This window comes from Gloeophyllum trabeum (assembly GCF_000344685.1).
Source record: "Gloeophyllum trabeum ATCC 11539 unplaced genomic scaffold GLOTRscaffold_00020, whole genome shotgun sequence".
NCBI classification, from domain to species: domain Eukaryota; kingdom Fungi; phylum Basidiomycota; class Agaricomycetes; order Gloeophyllales; family Gloeophyllaceae; genus Gloeophyllum; species Gloeophyllum trabeum.
This window is the reverse complement of record NW_006920429.1, coordinates 422577-437632: the sequence shown is the minus strand read 5'-3', so window position 1 is coordinate 437632 and position 15056 is coordinate 422577. Positions and strand designations below refer to the sequence as shown.

The following is a 15056-nucleotide window of genomic DNA, read 5'->3' as shown; positions in this document are numbered from 1 at the left end:
CTTCTACACTTGAGATCTGGAAGATGCGGTAGTCCTCTTGCCTATCTATCGCCATTCCACTGGTGTCGGAAGGTACATCACGGGATGCTTTGGAAACGATAGTCGAAAGCTGGGTATTCTAATCCGAACGGATAAAGGCACTTACTGGACCGCTGAGGTGATCATTCCTCAACCTTCATCCCGTATCGTTCACATTCCTGTCTGGCTCAGAATGCCCACACGCACAGAACCATATGTACCACCCTATCATACGCCTCCTGCGGCCACAGAAAACCGTACGGCCCCTACGAGCTTTGGAAAGGGTGGCTCACAGATGACACTCTGACAGTGAATTATGTCGACCTTCCCGTACTTGACCTGGCTAAGGGAAACACACCCGAGGGCTGGGCCGAGCTGGCGGTGACAGTCAAAGACGCAATGACCACCCGTGGCTTCTTAACAGTTACAAACCATGGATGGACCGCGGAGCAGGTAAGCATTCATCTGTGTTGATACACGTCACGTGTTTGTCATTCCCCGCATCCTCAGACCAAGCGCATGTTCGATATTGCGAACGTCCCCTTCGATCAAGTTATCCAAGAAGAAAAGGAGCGATACGTCGGAAATATCAAATCGAGCGGATCGTACCAAGGTTACAAGTTGCCCCAGTACTACCACATTGACGGCGGCGTACTGGATCGCATAGAACAGTACCACAGTCAGCTTGGTTCCCTAGCAAAAAGATATAACATTTTAAGCTAACCTTGCACTTAACAGTCAATCGCGACGTCACGAAACGCCCACATCCTCAAGTCTTTCGTCAGTACCTGCCGGACGCGGATGCCTTTGCAAGGCATTGCCATTTCAACGTTATACATCCCGTCCTCAGGTGAGGAGGCACGCCTTGAAACTCCACTTCTGACACAGATGGGTCGGACAGGCTACTCGCTCTAGGGTTAGAGCTACCCGAAGACACCTTGGTAAACATGCACAACTTCGATGCTCCCGGGGAAAGTAGTGGTAAGTAATATATTGCCATTGAGGATGTTAGAGGTGTATTCTGATTCTGATCCGATGCATCAGTGAGATTCATGAAATAGTGAGCCCCATTTCCTTACCAAGGCGCTCTCATACCAGCTGCCTGATTTGTGAAACTCGCATAGCTTTCCGCGCTCGCAAGAGGAAGAAGTAAAAACGGCGAACGTCTGGTTGAAAGGTCATACAGGTCAGCAGCGTACCGTGTTGTCCATTCCACGGAATATAATTTAGAAAATTCTCCCGCTCTGCAAATTAGACATCGGAAGTATCACAGTTCTATGGAGCCAACCTGTGGGTGGTCTGCAGATCCGTTCTCCAGAAGGCGAGTGGCAGTGGGCCAGACATGTGGAAAACGGTCTTGTGCGTCTCCTACCTGCTAAGATTAATGATGGTCGGACTGACCTCTCCCGTCGCCTTAGATAATCAATGTCGGAGACATGTTGGAATTCCTCTCGGGAGGCTTTTACAAGGCGACCATCCACCGAGTCGTCCAACCTCTGCCTTCACAGCGTGGATATGCCCGCCTCGGTCTCTTCTTCTTCGGCATGCCTGACGATGACGTCGTCCTAAAGCCTCTCACCGAGAGCCCTGTGTTACAAAGGGTAGGTGTCCGGAGACGATTCGAAGAAGACCAAGCTCCCACTGCCGAGGAATGGCGGAAGGCGAGGACTGCCGCTTACGGAGTCAGCGAGGTAAAGAAGGAAGGGGAAGTGGAGGTACAGACCCTGAATGGCATAGTAGTGACGCACTACAACTGATATTCTGTGGATGGAACACTGGAGGTATGATGAGCGGAACCGACAGGATTTACCGCCATACTATGTAGTTTTCTTGTAGTAAAACAGCTTGAAAAGGAGCGCTTTTTGAGTCTTTGCTTTTGCACTACAGCCCGGTGGCAACGCGAGCCGGCGGTCTTAGGTCAATCGTGAGTCTATTTCCAGGAGCAGGTCAGCCGGAGTGTATTCCACTGGCAGCGTTTACTACATCCGCCAGAACGACAAATAAGATATGAGTAAGTATAGGATCTGCACCGGTGGTCTCTGCCCCAGAAGTCAGTTCGGCGCATCGAACCAGGACCCCCGATAATCAGTACAAATGCCTGATCCCGAGGACCCATAAGTAGACCCATTTTGTCCGGAAGAAAATCGCCGATTCTGGACCTTTTGTCCGGAAAAAAACAGGCATCACAGCGAAAAAGTGGCTCTAAAAGGCAACTGTGGCGTGGGTACGTCTAAATTTAGCTTCCCCGGCAGGTGCTGGGGTAAATATGGCGTCGAAATGGCCAAGTCTGACCAAAATGTCCGGAAAAAAATCAGGCCCGTTCTCCAGAATTGGCCGATTTGTCTGTAAAAAATCAGCCATTGAGGGCTCTAAAGTCCCAAAATTTGTCCGGAACCTGATCAGGCATTTATACCAATTATCGGGGGTCCTATCGAACCCCCCATGGCCAGTGTTACCCTCACGTGCATCACTGTGACAGCGTGACACTGCCCGCGACGCGCGCTCGCCACACAGGGGTAGGAGGTCCGCCATCTTCTTGTCCTCCGCTGCGAGCTTCAAGATCTGACACAGGAAAGAACAAAGCGCGTTATATTTCAGCTTCCTCTCGGGCCTCCAGGCGTCAGGAAAGGTACTCACCCCGACGTAATTGTGAGTTGTTTGGGCCCGTGTGGCTCGGGCCATCCGGTTGACGCCGTTTATAAACCAGAATCAAAGGCCGGAGCTATATACCTCCGCTTTTCGGTTGCTGTCCGTATCCTCCCGCTATACCTACCGTTCCTCAAAACATCGATCCATTATTATACAATGGCCCAGGAATATCCAGAGGCTACGTTAGCACTTCCAGAATCCTACGACGCGGTGCAGATTGGGGAAAGGACCTTACAAGAACCAAGGGGCGTGGATGCGACCGAGAACATGGTAAGCATTTGAGATTATACTGTCCGTTCCCGCAGACCGATCCGTCCTACTTACTGGAATGGTTCAGCCCGCCGAAGATTGGAACAGGCTTGTTGGCTGGATCGCGTGGCCACAGCTCGAAATGTCACTAATTTCTCGTAGCTCGTCCTTAGAAGGTGCATTGGATGAAAGCAGAATTACGGTACGTACTCTCTACTGGGAGACCCTCTCACTGTCTGTCTGAATATTATACCTCATGGGCTCCTAGTGGACCAGAAACGATTGGTTGGTCAATTCTACCAATGGTATGATTTCATCCCCTACGCCAACCGACGAACTCACCTATAATTTTTTGATTCCTGATGATACGAGCTCGTGGATAAATTCTACGAATCGAAGCACGAGACTCACCAAAGCTTATCATGGAACATCAATGTCATATAGCCATGGGCCTTCAAATGCAAAGGAGCCTACTATACATTCAACCTATTCGACCACAGCAATGAAGGAGGCCTTGGATCAAGATCTGGTGGGCACCCACTCTATCCTTGATCGATGCGCCGCTGATGTCCTGCCCACCTCGCTGTGGGATCCAACAGCTTAAGGCTCACCTTCAGCAGAACGTCGCAGAGCGCAAGATGCAGGAGTTGGTAAACAGAGCGGCCCAGTGGAACGTAGACGGTGAACGCGACGAGGACCAGATGTGATAGCTAAAGCTAGCTCATCATGGCCAACGACCCGACCACCATCCACTGAGCTCTCCCCCTTTTCCTCGGATATCCATGCTTTGTCTGCATAGAAAACAGTTGTAGAACGACACGGTTCTCAGAAGAAACACGTTCAGATCTTGTCATGATACTTTAACATACCTCGCGATCGTTCACTGCCATGACACTAGCGAGTATTACTTGGCTGACGGCGCAAGAGCCGCCACCATGCTAGTCGGAGGCGGCGATCCTCGGGATCTCTCCAGCGTTCCCTGAGCAAAGACTTCTGAATTCACCACGTCCACCAGGCACCGTGACGAAGGTCGAACATCAGTTGCGAAGGACACAGAGCGAGCATCGCAGAGAGCAGCGGCGAGTACTCAGATGGGACAAAGAGAAAGCAGTCAACGTCGGCAATTTCCAAGTCACTTCGGATAATGCAAGATAATGCAAGCTTTGTGTAAAAGCGTCCATAACTCCTGATAAACAGGTATCTGACGAGATTCCGATTACCGACCAATTTCTCCCAAGAGATCCAGAGAAGTTATGGTTTTCAGACTGTACGTAGACATAAACAAATGCAGACTGCATGATTTAGTACATGTCTACCACAACCAGGTAAGATACATTATACACAACGATACAGACAAAAATGTACAACGCCAATCTCAGCAAGATCACAGTCCTTTCTTACCAATCCTCACTGTCCCGCGGAAAGGCAGGTCGGTCAGCTCCATCTCCTTGTCTTGTCCCGTACCATTGGAGAACGGCAGCCCATGCACGCGCACCCCGACAGCAGCCACGCCCTGCACGCCAGCCAAGGCTCCTCCCGGGCCCCAAATGACCTGTTCGTAACTATGAGACCAGGGAATAGCGGAAGTTGTTCACTGAAGAGCCCACCTTCGATACGAAATGACTAAATTCTTTCTCGCGCCCAGGGAGCACTTCCAGCGGCACGTCCTCGATCTGCGCAGTCACAGCAACAACCGAGCCCTCGTTCCCAGGCTCCTCCTCAACGCTCTCCGACACCAACCAGTCCTCGGGCTTGATGTGCGCAAACGCGCCCTCCGGCAACGGCACCGGCGGTGCATCCCCATAGTCCACATCCGGGACCTCGCCGTCGTACACCAGCACATCCGGCCAGACGCGGTTCACCTCGAGGCGCACGTCGATGCCCCTGGGCAGCACCGCGCGCGCGAACACCGTCCCGCTCGCGGATATCTGGTTGCCCCCCGGGCCCGACGGCTTGATCTTCATGTCGCGGATCGTCACGTCGCGCAGGATCTGCGGGCGCGGATGCGGCGCGGGGAAGAAGGTGTCGACGTCTAGCCCCGGGAATAGCGGCGTGGATAGTTGGATGGGGTTCCGTTCGCCGGAGAGGTAGCGCGAGAGGAAGGCGGAGAGGAGTGGCGAGACGGAGGAAGGCAAGCGGAGGACGGAGCCCGAGACAGCGAGCGTGATGTTCGGGTGGGTGAGCGTGAACGGCTCAGTGTGGACAAAGGCGACGGGGACGGACGTGCTCCGGTTGTGTTCCGTAGAGACGAGTGATATCGTAAACGGTAATTCAGGCGGGGACGCAAAGTGCACGTTTGACGGCACGGGGTTGACCGCCGTCGCCACTGCATTCAGGAGTAGACTCTCTTTGCCGGAGGACACGCCGAACGTCTTCAGCGTCACCAACTCCTCCAGGGCGGGTAAGTGCCGACCAGGTGGTGGCAGCCCAGGGAGCTCCGGTACTGGTACTGTTAGCGACGAGTGGCAAGAAAACGACAAGTCCACTCACTCCTCTTCCGCACATCGACGCGGACGTTGGGTCTGTCCATCCGGAACCGGCTGCGCCAGCTGTTGTCGTCCAGCCCGCCGCCGTGCACCTGAACTCGGTTCACAGCCGCGCGGACATTCACAAACCCTTCCCTCCAGCTATGTCGCGCAAAGTCGAGCAACGCGGACCCGTTCGACGTCGGCTGGATGAGGATGGGGATCGAGACGTTCGTGAGCCACGACAAGTCCCGTGTCGGCGGGCTGACCGTCAGCGGCACCTCGACCGGGGCTATCGTCATCGTCGCTAGCACCACCGGGTCGCGGTGCCCCAGCTGCGTCGTCATCTCAGCAGTCATGGAGTCGACCGTCACCTTCCGGAGCCTGCGTATCCCCCAGCGCCCGACCCCCTTCCTCACATAGTCGTAGAACCCGTCCCGCTCCTCGTCCGCCTGCGCATCGACGAGCGCCCCGGCGTCCAAGCCTACGCGCCCGTCCACGCGCACCCATATCCCCTCCCCCGCGGTGATGTTCAGCACGTCGACGCGGTCCGGGCCCTGCACGCGCAGCCCGCGGTGGATGACGTCCTCCGGCGTGAGGTTCTGCGCTCTCGCCCGGTACGACCAAGCCACCAGCGCCAGGAAGATCAGGACACAAAGCAAGAAGGAAACGCTAAAGACTGCGCAAAGCGTTGACCAGATCGTGCGCCGGCTGCGGTGGGCATTGTCGTCGTGCTCGCCGTCGATACGCCGCGACGAAGGCCCGCCCAGGAGCGGCGCGCGCTCGTCGACTTCTGGCAATATCGCCCGCTGCTTGCCCTTGTCGACCCGCTGCGGTGTGTCGTCGCCAGACATGTCGTTACTGTTGCATGAATATGAGCAGAGGAATGGGCGATAATCATGGTACAAAGGTCTCGATCGCCGTCTTCGTGGAAAGTGACGTACAAGGGTATGGATAACCAAATTTGGAATTAGCCCCTGTGGCCACCTCTCGAAGTTGTTCTTGGTGGCATAAGTGATCTGGTATCATTGCTTCATCATTAAGGGAATATGTTAAAAATATACGCACATAATGTTTTTTGATGAGCTTTTGAGGGGGTATCTTACCAGGAGAAGCCAAGTGGGACAGACACCGTAGTGACAGGGTTCGTGCTTGAACACATCCAGAGGCACTGAGTACCTTCGGTGCACTGAAATTAGAAAAATAAACAAGAGAGTGGATGGCTGTAGCATATAAGGCTATTTTGTGAACAGGTGGGAGACCACCGAGCTGCCTGACGCCTCCCCGGATGCGTCTTACTGTATCGAGTGGATAATTCAACTAGGACTTCGTGGGAGCGGAATAGTTGACTACCATATGAACCAACCTTACCTCGCAATTTGCATGGATTCAAGCCCATAAACGATTATTTTTGACTTCCATAGGGTATAGCGATATGGGATATATATGCGCTTTCGCGAGACACGCAGGCTTGCCTGATCTCTGATACTGGCCTAATAACTTCCAAACTAAAACGAACAACGTATTTAAAGGAAAGAAAATGTATATATACGCGATGAACGCTCACCTCTGGCGGGGGGGGGGGCGACTACATCAGAGGCGCTCGGCGTAGGAAAACGGGGAAATCGCGGAAACTTGGGAATTCGTGCGCTCCGGCCACCTTATATTACCTGAGGTACATCAGTTAAATAATCTGTAGTTCACTTCCCTTTATCGCCTAATTCGATTACCCTCATGCACCCAGGAGCGAAGTCCATATACGAGATTTGCTCTGGGTTGAAACTTCCCATTCCCTGCATAGAGTGTTAGGAAAATCGTTAAGAAACTGTTTTTTATTTGAGAGCCGGAAGCGTTGTGACACATGGAAAGGGAGCTCGAGGGCTTACGCGAGTAGTACAAGGTAGTACAGTGAAACACGCCTCGTACGCGTCCCTATATTGACGCGTCTATGGCACGTGATTCGGACGTCCGAATCTCACGTCTTTGGCCACACATTTGCCTTCCCATTATCCCTTCATCTTCAACATCCTCTACAAAATGAAATGTAGAAGTATCATATCCTCTGTTATCTCGTCCGAATCTAGGTGTATGCAAGGAAATCCCAAACCTCCATCGTATGATAACATATCAGAATATTGCATCCCGACCCTACGCCCCCCTCCCCATTTGCCACATCCTCCACATCCCCCATCCCCCCATAACCGGCCCCTCCTCGAACCGATCCACCTTATTCATGCGCTCCTTCTCCTTCTCCCTCTTCTCCTCCTCGGTCTCCTCCTCGGTCTCCTCCTTCCCCACTATTCCCGTTTCCGTTTCTCCTGTCCTCATAATCTTCCTCAATCTTACGAATCTCGCGCTTGATCGCGCGACTCGTTCGTGAGGTCGACCCAGCGTTCGATGAACCCGCACGCCTTGCACAGCGCGCCGAGCCGCCCAGCGATGCTCTCGTGCAGCAATTGGGAGTAGAACGCCTCCCACCTTTCAAAGGTCAAAGAAAATCCTCACAAACACGGCGGTGAGGCGCGCATTTCAATTCGAAGAGGCTGGAGAAGAGGTCCCAAATAATGATTGCACTTGTTTGACAATAGTGGGTCTATGGACGCAGTCTCAAGGGAGCACACCCACGCACTTCGTCCAGTCAGCCTGATAGCACTGCAACAAGAAACAGTAGAAAGCAGCGCCCTGGCATGGGGGTGAACAAGCAAGCATCTGAGACACGAATCGTGTCGCGCAATCACTTATCATTCCTCGTATTCTGATCAGAAGGATAGTATTCCCGTACCATAGTAAAGAGGCAATCACGCAATACTGGGAAACATAGCTACACAACGACTCGGCGGAACAGAGACACTCGAAACAGCGCATATACCTCAGCCTGAGAGGCGGCTACACAACCCCTCCGCAAACATCAACAACGACAGTTAACATCTCCCCATGAGTATTCACACTCTGTATCATCCTACTCGAGAACCGCAGGAAGACGGTCCTTGGGCCTGTAAATGGTGCTCTGCTTCTCCTTACCAGCCTGGCCGTCGGCACCAGTAGGACGAGCGCGTTTCGCTGATGAGCCCTCGTCGTCGTCCCGCTTGCGCTTGCTCCCGCTTTCGGATGTCTGGCTGGACTCGATCCCAGACACGAGGTTTGCTGCCGTGTTGGCGTGTACAGCCTTCTCCGGTGCTTGTATAAGGCGGAAGGGGGTAGCGCCATCGTTGGAAGGCCAGCGATCGCAGTCCAAAGCCTCGCGTATGACCTCCTTTATCGTCTCGTGGGTCGTGAGTTGAAAGAACATATCCGGAAATGTTGCATAAGCTTTTTTAATCCAATCTTTGTCTTGGTAGTGGCTCTTCACGAGCTCCGCAAGCCGACGAATACAGGAGGTCAACGGGACGTTCTCCCGTTGGTCTCGAGCGCCGCCTTCACTGTTTTCGTCAGGGCCGCACAGAATCTCCATCGTCTCCACATGCGTTCTGACCATGGTGGTTCTGAGGTCCGGGTGGCAAAGGGCGAAGATTTCACTGATAACCTGCTCCGACAAGGTGTGTGGCCTGTGGTGAATGTAGAGGTATGCAATAGTCCAGAAGTATGATTCGAGGTCGTTCCAAGTCTCGTGAGCGGGTAACTGAGGAGTCTTCCGAAGGCGAGCAATCGATAGGAATTGGATGGTACCCTGAAACGGAAAACCCGTTGGTATTGAGAATAAAATATAATGAACGACCCTCTTACCGTGATCTCACGTAGATCCGACTCGCTTCCGGGCTCCCCGACAACAGTGGCATACTCGACATCAATGAGGAAGCCTTTGCATTTCTCCACCTCGGGGTAAGCGCTGATCATGATATTATTCACGCTGATATCCCGATGGAGTATATCCTTCTTGCTCATCTGTTCGTGACCTATTGACCTGTCAGCTATATTGGAACAGTAGAACATACGAGGTCACCCACGTAAGAGCGAGTCATAGATCGCTTCCAACGCCTCGCGAGTGCATAAGAATCGACTGAGATGGATCCCGACGGAATTGAGGATGCAGCGATGATGGACGCGAGGAGGGCACTTGCGAGGTGCATTCTTATCCAGTATATGGGTGTTCAGTACGTGGGCGAGCGTCCGATGCATCTCGCTGTTCGGGTCGGGCGGTTCGACCAGATCCACATCGCTGCGCTTCCTTGCCACGCCGGGAACGTGATCCTTGCCGCCATGGATAATGTCGTATATATCGCCCTCGAGTCTGCGAGTAGGGTCCCGCCAAGAATCCTTGATGATTACGAAGTGGTCTTCATTGCTGCGCTCCGGATTTTCGACGGTCCCGGGGACAGGGAAGGCGAGCCAGGTGCACGTCCCGCGACCAAGGAGCGCTGTCGAGGTCACCAAAGGTGGGCCGACGGTGATGTACTGCTCGAGTTTCGCACCGTCCTTGGACGGAACTCTGATGGTACTGCTCTGCGCTCGCAGGGTGTCATCGTGTAGTTTCTCAGTTTCTTCAGAGAGTAGGCGTTTCGCCCTTGCCTTCTGGATCTTTTCCAGGAGGAGCGCGTCGTGATCGTGGACCTCGAAGTCTATCGTGGGGTCCACGCCACTACCATAGTAACCCTGGGCGCCGAAGCCAGCCAAGAATTGCCAGAGTGGTTCTGGATTCTCCTTGTATTCAAAGGCCTCGGATACCAATATCGAAGAGCGATCGAAGCGAAAGAATCGAGCGCGATTTCCAAAAACGCCAATGCCGCAGAGAAAGCAGCGAGGCCGGCGCCTGAACGAGACTGTGGCGTAGTACGAGATTTGATCCCACACTTTAAGCTGGTAATCATACACGACCTTTGCGGAGGAGCCGTCGGTGTAATAGAAAGGATCCTGCTTATCCTGAGGCTTGACCTCCACAAAGGCCAATGCGCATGGCCACGGGCATAGGCCCATGCCACTCTCCTTTATAATCAAGTCAGGTGTCCCCGGGTCCTGCGGATCCTTCGTGCTCTCCACGGTCTCGAGCTCAATAGGACTGTTCTCTTTCCACAGAGACGAGCACATGTCATTCATTCCTTCCTTCTGCGGTGATTGATATCCTTCAGTACTCAAACGTAGGCCACTGAAGCTCAAACACATACCAAGGGTGTATACATTTTGCGTTCAACTACCTCTCCAGGGGGAATCTTGCTTAGCCTGGCCGATACTCGGGCCTGATCATCAGGTGATATTCTCTGCGAGACGTCCTCTACCACTTCCGAAAAGTGACGCTGGAAGGTAAGGCGCATGAAATCCTTCATCGACACTGGGCCAACATGTAATCGTGATGCCTCAGTCCCGGCCTCTGTCTTCAACGTCGCCAGACCGACGTCTTGACTCTGGAAGTTTCGACCGGAGGCGAGCGGCCGGTTGGATGGGACAGAAACCGGTGTATTAAATTCGCAAACAGGAGGTTGTTTCCCAGTGGGAGTGCGCGGGCGTCCATCGTCGTTTTCAACGTCGGGGGCGGGTGAAGTGGCACCGGGATCGCGCGAAGGGGGCGACGCCGCGGCGGCGGGGAGGGCATCGTCGTCCAATAAAGGTGCGACCGGAGACGCGGGATAGGGTGTATCGGGAGGGGGAGTCGGCGCAGGTTCAGACATGGCCGTGGTAGCGATTGTCAGAAACAGAAGAGGATACTAGTAGAGGCCACAGTCACCCACCGAGCTTTTAAAGTCGCTGGAGTTGCAACTCCGCTGTTCATTGTCCATTATATTCTGTGCTTCTTTGTGGCTTGTGTATACACGTGTTGATGAAGGCCGTGGCCAGTCAGCTGAACGCCTGTTGTGGCGGAAAGGACATGCATATTTCTCACGTCCTCGCGTCCAAACGTGTCACGTGACAGTTGTCACACTACTACGCCGCAGTCACCAGCCTGAGTGTGGCTGGCGTGCAACTGAATGTCTTGCTTCGTCATGTACTTCCCATTACAGGGCTGGTAAGCAAGTGAAGCAATAACCACTGGTGTGGCAGTCTATATGAGCAGAACGGGCTCGCCAACTTCTGGGTGCTGTTTGCTGGGTTGTTGGCCGACTCCGTCTGAGTCTCCGGCTAGATTACGCTCCTGCGAGCCGTTCTTCGGCCACATCGCAAAGTCAACGAATCCCGGCGTAAATAAATTGGTTACATTACATACTGTAGTGGGCCCAATTGGCAGCATACGATACGCTGAAGCATGGGATCGGAAAGGTCATGTTTGAAACCGAGAGCAGAATAAGTATGTGGGACGCCTAGGCCACTCATACCCCCAAAGCAGGACCTGGCATGAAGCTCGTCAGGTTCGTAATGATAGAGCACGTTTAATTGAAGACATCAACTGGACTTCTAGTTGCATGCCACAACCGGGTCCCAACGATTTCATTGTGATTGTTCCACACGCGGTCTATGATTATGCATGCGCGTCCTTTCATTCCATATTCTGTTCCCTTTATGACTACATTTGAGACAGGCCGCGAATTACCCTTAATTCTGGATTAGCTCGTCCCTGGTCCAGAAGATCCATCTCGTCTCGCGAGCGTGCTCGGAAGTAAAAACTGGCGTGGACAGGTAGGTCCAGTGTCCGCCATACAAAGCACGGAATTCGAGTCCCGCAAGCCAGCACGACAATGAACCTGCTATCCCCTTCATTTTCTTGCGCTATATTCTCAAGGTCTTCGTATTCAAGAGGGTCACACTATGAAAATTTTACCGAACAGGACAAAAGGCGCGACGCAGCCAGTCTCCATCACGCAGAACCTGGAACCGGCACACGCGCCTTCCCTGTTCAATTCACACAGCCCCACTGATAAGGAGCGTATACACACCCAAGATCGCAATTGCCGCGGTGTCGGGCATGTACAGCGAGATTTATTGCGCCGCTGAGGAGGTTCGCCTGCAAGGGACGCGCGGGAAGGAAGAACACGAGGCCGTTCCTATTCACCGCCTCCAGCAACTTCGGTGCCCGTCTCACTTGTACGCCGGCCTGCACTTCCCCGGCATTCGTCCTTCCGCTTATACCCATGCTGGTGGTGGTCTCGACCTAGGCTTTCGGCGTCGACGTCGGACAGTAGACGGACTTGGAGAATGGTGACGGGAATAACACGAGTTCGAGCATGAGGTACCCGAAGAGGAACGTCCCATTGCAGAACGCGACCCACAGGCTATAGCGAAGGTTTACCTTGTACGTTTGATACGTCCTATATATCGGGGAGGGGAGTGGAAAGGGAGTGGAAAGAGAGACATATCAGCCTCCGCAAGACCCCACCGCGCACACTCCCACGAGTGCACCACACCATTGGGTACGAGATCAGCTCCGTCGCCGTCCGGTCGTCCTCCCGCCTCCCATTTACCATTCTTACCTTCCCGGGCCCTGTCACTGTCGAGCTAGCGGTGGTCACTATATTATTGTCCTTCCGCCGGTGCGCAAGTGCCTGCTGCTGCCGGTGGAAGTACTTCGGAGAGGGATCGTGCAGCGAAAGCAAGGAGACGGTCAAGACATACAGAAGAGCGAGACGATGCCTTCCTTGCTCGCCGACACGAGGATTGTCCGCGGGGCGAAGAGGACGTAGCTCTGCAAGGGGGTGCACCACAGCATCAGCTGGTTCGCTGCCACAATGCGTATCCGAAAATATGAATATTGGAGTGGTACTCACCAAGCGCACAAAGGACTGCCAGCAACAGCATGGACACAATTAACGGGACCTGCAGCACCTGCAGCACCGGGGGTAGCGCAAGGGTAATAAAGAAGTTCCAATGCACGCCATACTCCGTCACATGCTCCTACCCATAACCCGTCAGCCCACCGCGCCCATGCTTGGTGGATGCAAAGCGAAATTATACATTACTGGGTAGTCAGCGCCCTTCACCAATATGCCCCGCACGAGGCCCTGCCCGAGCCCAGGCGGGATCTTGCGCGCAACAGCGAAGACCTTTGGCAGCGTGCGCCGCGACAGGTGCTCGGGATCCTTGAGGAGCGGCGCGGCTGAGAAGACGCTCTGCGAGAAGGAGCCGACGCCGAGATCCATCAGCGGAAGGTCATTGGGATACATGTATATTAGAGAATAATGGAATGGTGGCTGGATTTAGCATGGGTATCGACAGCGGTCTCATCACAGGCTGCGTGGTGGTCCACGCGAGCAATGATAGCAGAGGAAGGTCCTTTCGCAGAGGAGGCTGTAGCCTCATTATCGGGAGTCATGATAGATACGTAGCATGAAAGCTCAGAAATGTGGCTCCTCGCTTACGCGGCTTGAACTTGTCACATTCCCGACCCGATCTTCTTCAGCCACATCATTGCTTACTAAGAGTTCGCTTCTTTGCCACAATCTACCGCTTACAACGTCCGAGTGGCTGTGGTCACGGTTGCAAAGTCAGCCATTGGTGATGGTTAACGGGCGCTTCGTTGAAAAAACAGTTACAGCCATTTAAATTTGCATATCGATAGAGCATCAACTCAGACACCCGAGTGACACCAAAAGCGAGATTCCTTAGACTTGGGACTACGCCCCAAGACGCGAGACCAAGGGGTCTTGAAAACCTTATTTTGCCACCCCACCTGAACGCCCCCCCTGGGTACCCCACCTCGTCCCCCTTGACTTCAACGCTCGAGCATCGGTCTACACACAGTACACGTCACCGCCTACACTAGTATAATAAGGCCGTCCGCTACTCTGCTCGACACCCCGTCCTCGCTGTCTTCCCCGTCGACCACCATGCCCTTGCCGCTTCCGGCCGCGGTCCGGGTAGAAGTCTGGTAGCAAACCCCAACCCTAGGGTGTACCGCCACGGGTCAGGTGACAACGCCAGCGTCGGCGCCCGGCGTGTTGTCGCCGCCCGCTTTAGGCCTGTCGTCGTCGTCGCCGACGATGAGCATGGCTGTAGCATTTGTATGTAGTCGTGGAAATATGGAATAAATCTCATTAAATACACAAAATTCGTTTGATGGATTTGACATGTATGCGCCGCCACTTACATGCTCCGATTGAGCATCATCGCCGTCAGGAATGTCGCGCTCACTGTGCTCAACGGTGGCGGCCGATCGCACCGTATAAAGCCTCGGAAAAAATACGATAAATTCCTAAATATTACTATTACATGTTGTCTCGTGTTAAATGCCCCTCTATGCATATACAATGTTCATATATGTGAATACTCACCTATGTCCAAGGGTATATGCTGCAAAATGCATGGTAGCAGCAGTGGGGAATGTTCTAAAGCGAAAGTATCAGCAAAGAATAGTTCTGGTAACACTTTACTGTCCATAAGACCCAAAAAACCGCTGTTGTTGCGATGCTGGTGGGTCTATTGCATAGGAACAACTGCACAGCAAGGAGAGTGCAATCAGACCCAAAGAGGAGCAGAGAAGGAAGAAACTTGAGAGGCCAAGGTAGATAAAGAATGCCGAACACATGTGCTCACATAACAGGGCCTGGACTGCCTGCATACGCATGACCACGGAAGAACTGAAGGGGCAATGTAGGATCTAAAAGCGAGAAATAAAAACAAACTCACATGAGGGATGCAATTCCATCCGGAGACCCAGTATCCATCGTATTCCGTCCGCTCTATGATATTCAAACGCGTGGAAGATGCCCGGCGGCATGAAGAGGCATACGCGGCCGGATGTCGAAGACGTACTCACCCGGTCGCAATGCAGGACAGGCCTATGCGGACGCCTAATCTACAGACAACTGCAATGTT

The 15056-nt window shown here is 53.4% G+C and overlaps 5 protein-coding genes across 5 annotated transcripts; 2 read left to right on the top strand and 3 right to left on the bottom strand.

Annotated features, from left to right (window-relative positions):
* Positions 1 to 205: 205 nt before the first annotated feature.
* On the top strand, positions 206 to 1775 carry GLOTRDRAFT_82303 (Clavaminate synthase-like protein; the record flags this gene model as incomplete). The annotated part of the gene is made up of 9 exons (XM_007872891.1): positions 206 to 275; positions 329 to 471; positions 529 to 697; positions 757 to 868; positions 920 to 999; positions 1063 to 1078; positions 1143 to 1204; positions 1274 to 1377; positions 1437 to 1775. Exons 1-9 carry the CDS (start codon positions 212 to 214, stop codon positions 1773 to 1775), a joined length of 1089 nt encoding a protein of 362 aa, XP_007871082.1. The 5' UTR covers positions 206 to 211.
* Positions 1776 to 2823: 1048 nt separating this feature from the next.
* Positions 2824 to 3623, top strand: GLOTRDRAFT_97006 (uncharacterized protein; the record flags this gene model as incomplete). Its single annotated transcript, XM_007872890.1, has 4 exons — positions 2824 to 2937; positions 3005 to 3118; positions 3185 to 3445; positions 3516 to 3623. 4 exons carry the CDS (start codon positions 2824 to 2826, stop codon positions 3621 to 3623), a joined length of 597 nt encoding a protein of 198 aa, XP_007871081.1.
* Positions 3624 to 4190: 567 nt separating this feature from the next.
* GLOTRDRAFT_82301 (uncharacterized protein) lies at positions 4191 to 6235 on the bottom strand (the record flags this gene model as incomplete). The annotated part of the gene is made up of 3 exons (XM_007872889.1): positions 4191 to 4468; positions 4524 to 5359; positions 5407 to 6235. The coding sequence occupies 3 exons, from the start codon at positions 6233 to 6235 to the stop codon at positions 4301 to 4303; spliced, it is 1833 nt and encodes a 610-aa protein (XP_007871080.1). The 3' UTR covers positions 4191 to 4300.
* Positions 6236 to 7529: 1294 nt separating this feature from the next.
* On the bottom strand, positions 7530 to 10981 carry GLOTRDRAFT_133918 (uncharacterized protein; the record flags this gene model as incomplete). Its single annotated transcript, XM_007872888.1, has 5 exons — positions 7530 to 7699; positions 8403 to 9048; positions 9105 to 9274; positions 9326 to 10421; positions 10481 to 10981. The coding sequence occupies 5 exons, from the start codon at positions 10979 to 10981 to the stop codon at positions 7530 to 7532; spliced, it is 2583 nt and encodes an 860-aa protein (XP_007871079.1).
* A 1572-nt stretch (positions 10982 to 12553) lies between these two features.
* Positions 12554 to 13381, bottom strand: GLOTRDRAFT_133917 (uncharacterized protein; the record flags this gene model as incomplete). The annotated part of the gene is made up of 3 exons (XM_007872887.1): positions 12554 to 12927; positions 13010 to 13136; positions 13202 to 13381. The coding sequence occupies 3 exons, from the start codon at positions 13379 to 13381 to the stop codon at positions 12554 to 12556; spliced, it is 681 nt and encodes a 226-aa protein (XP_007871078.1).
* Positions 13382 to 15056: the final 1675 nt, after the last annotated feature.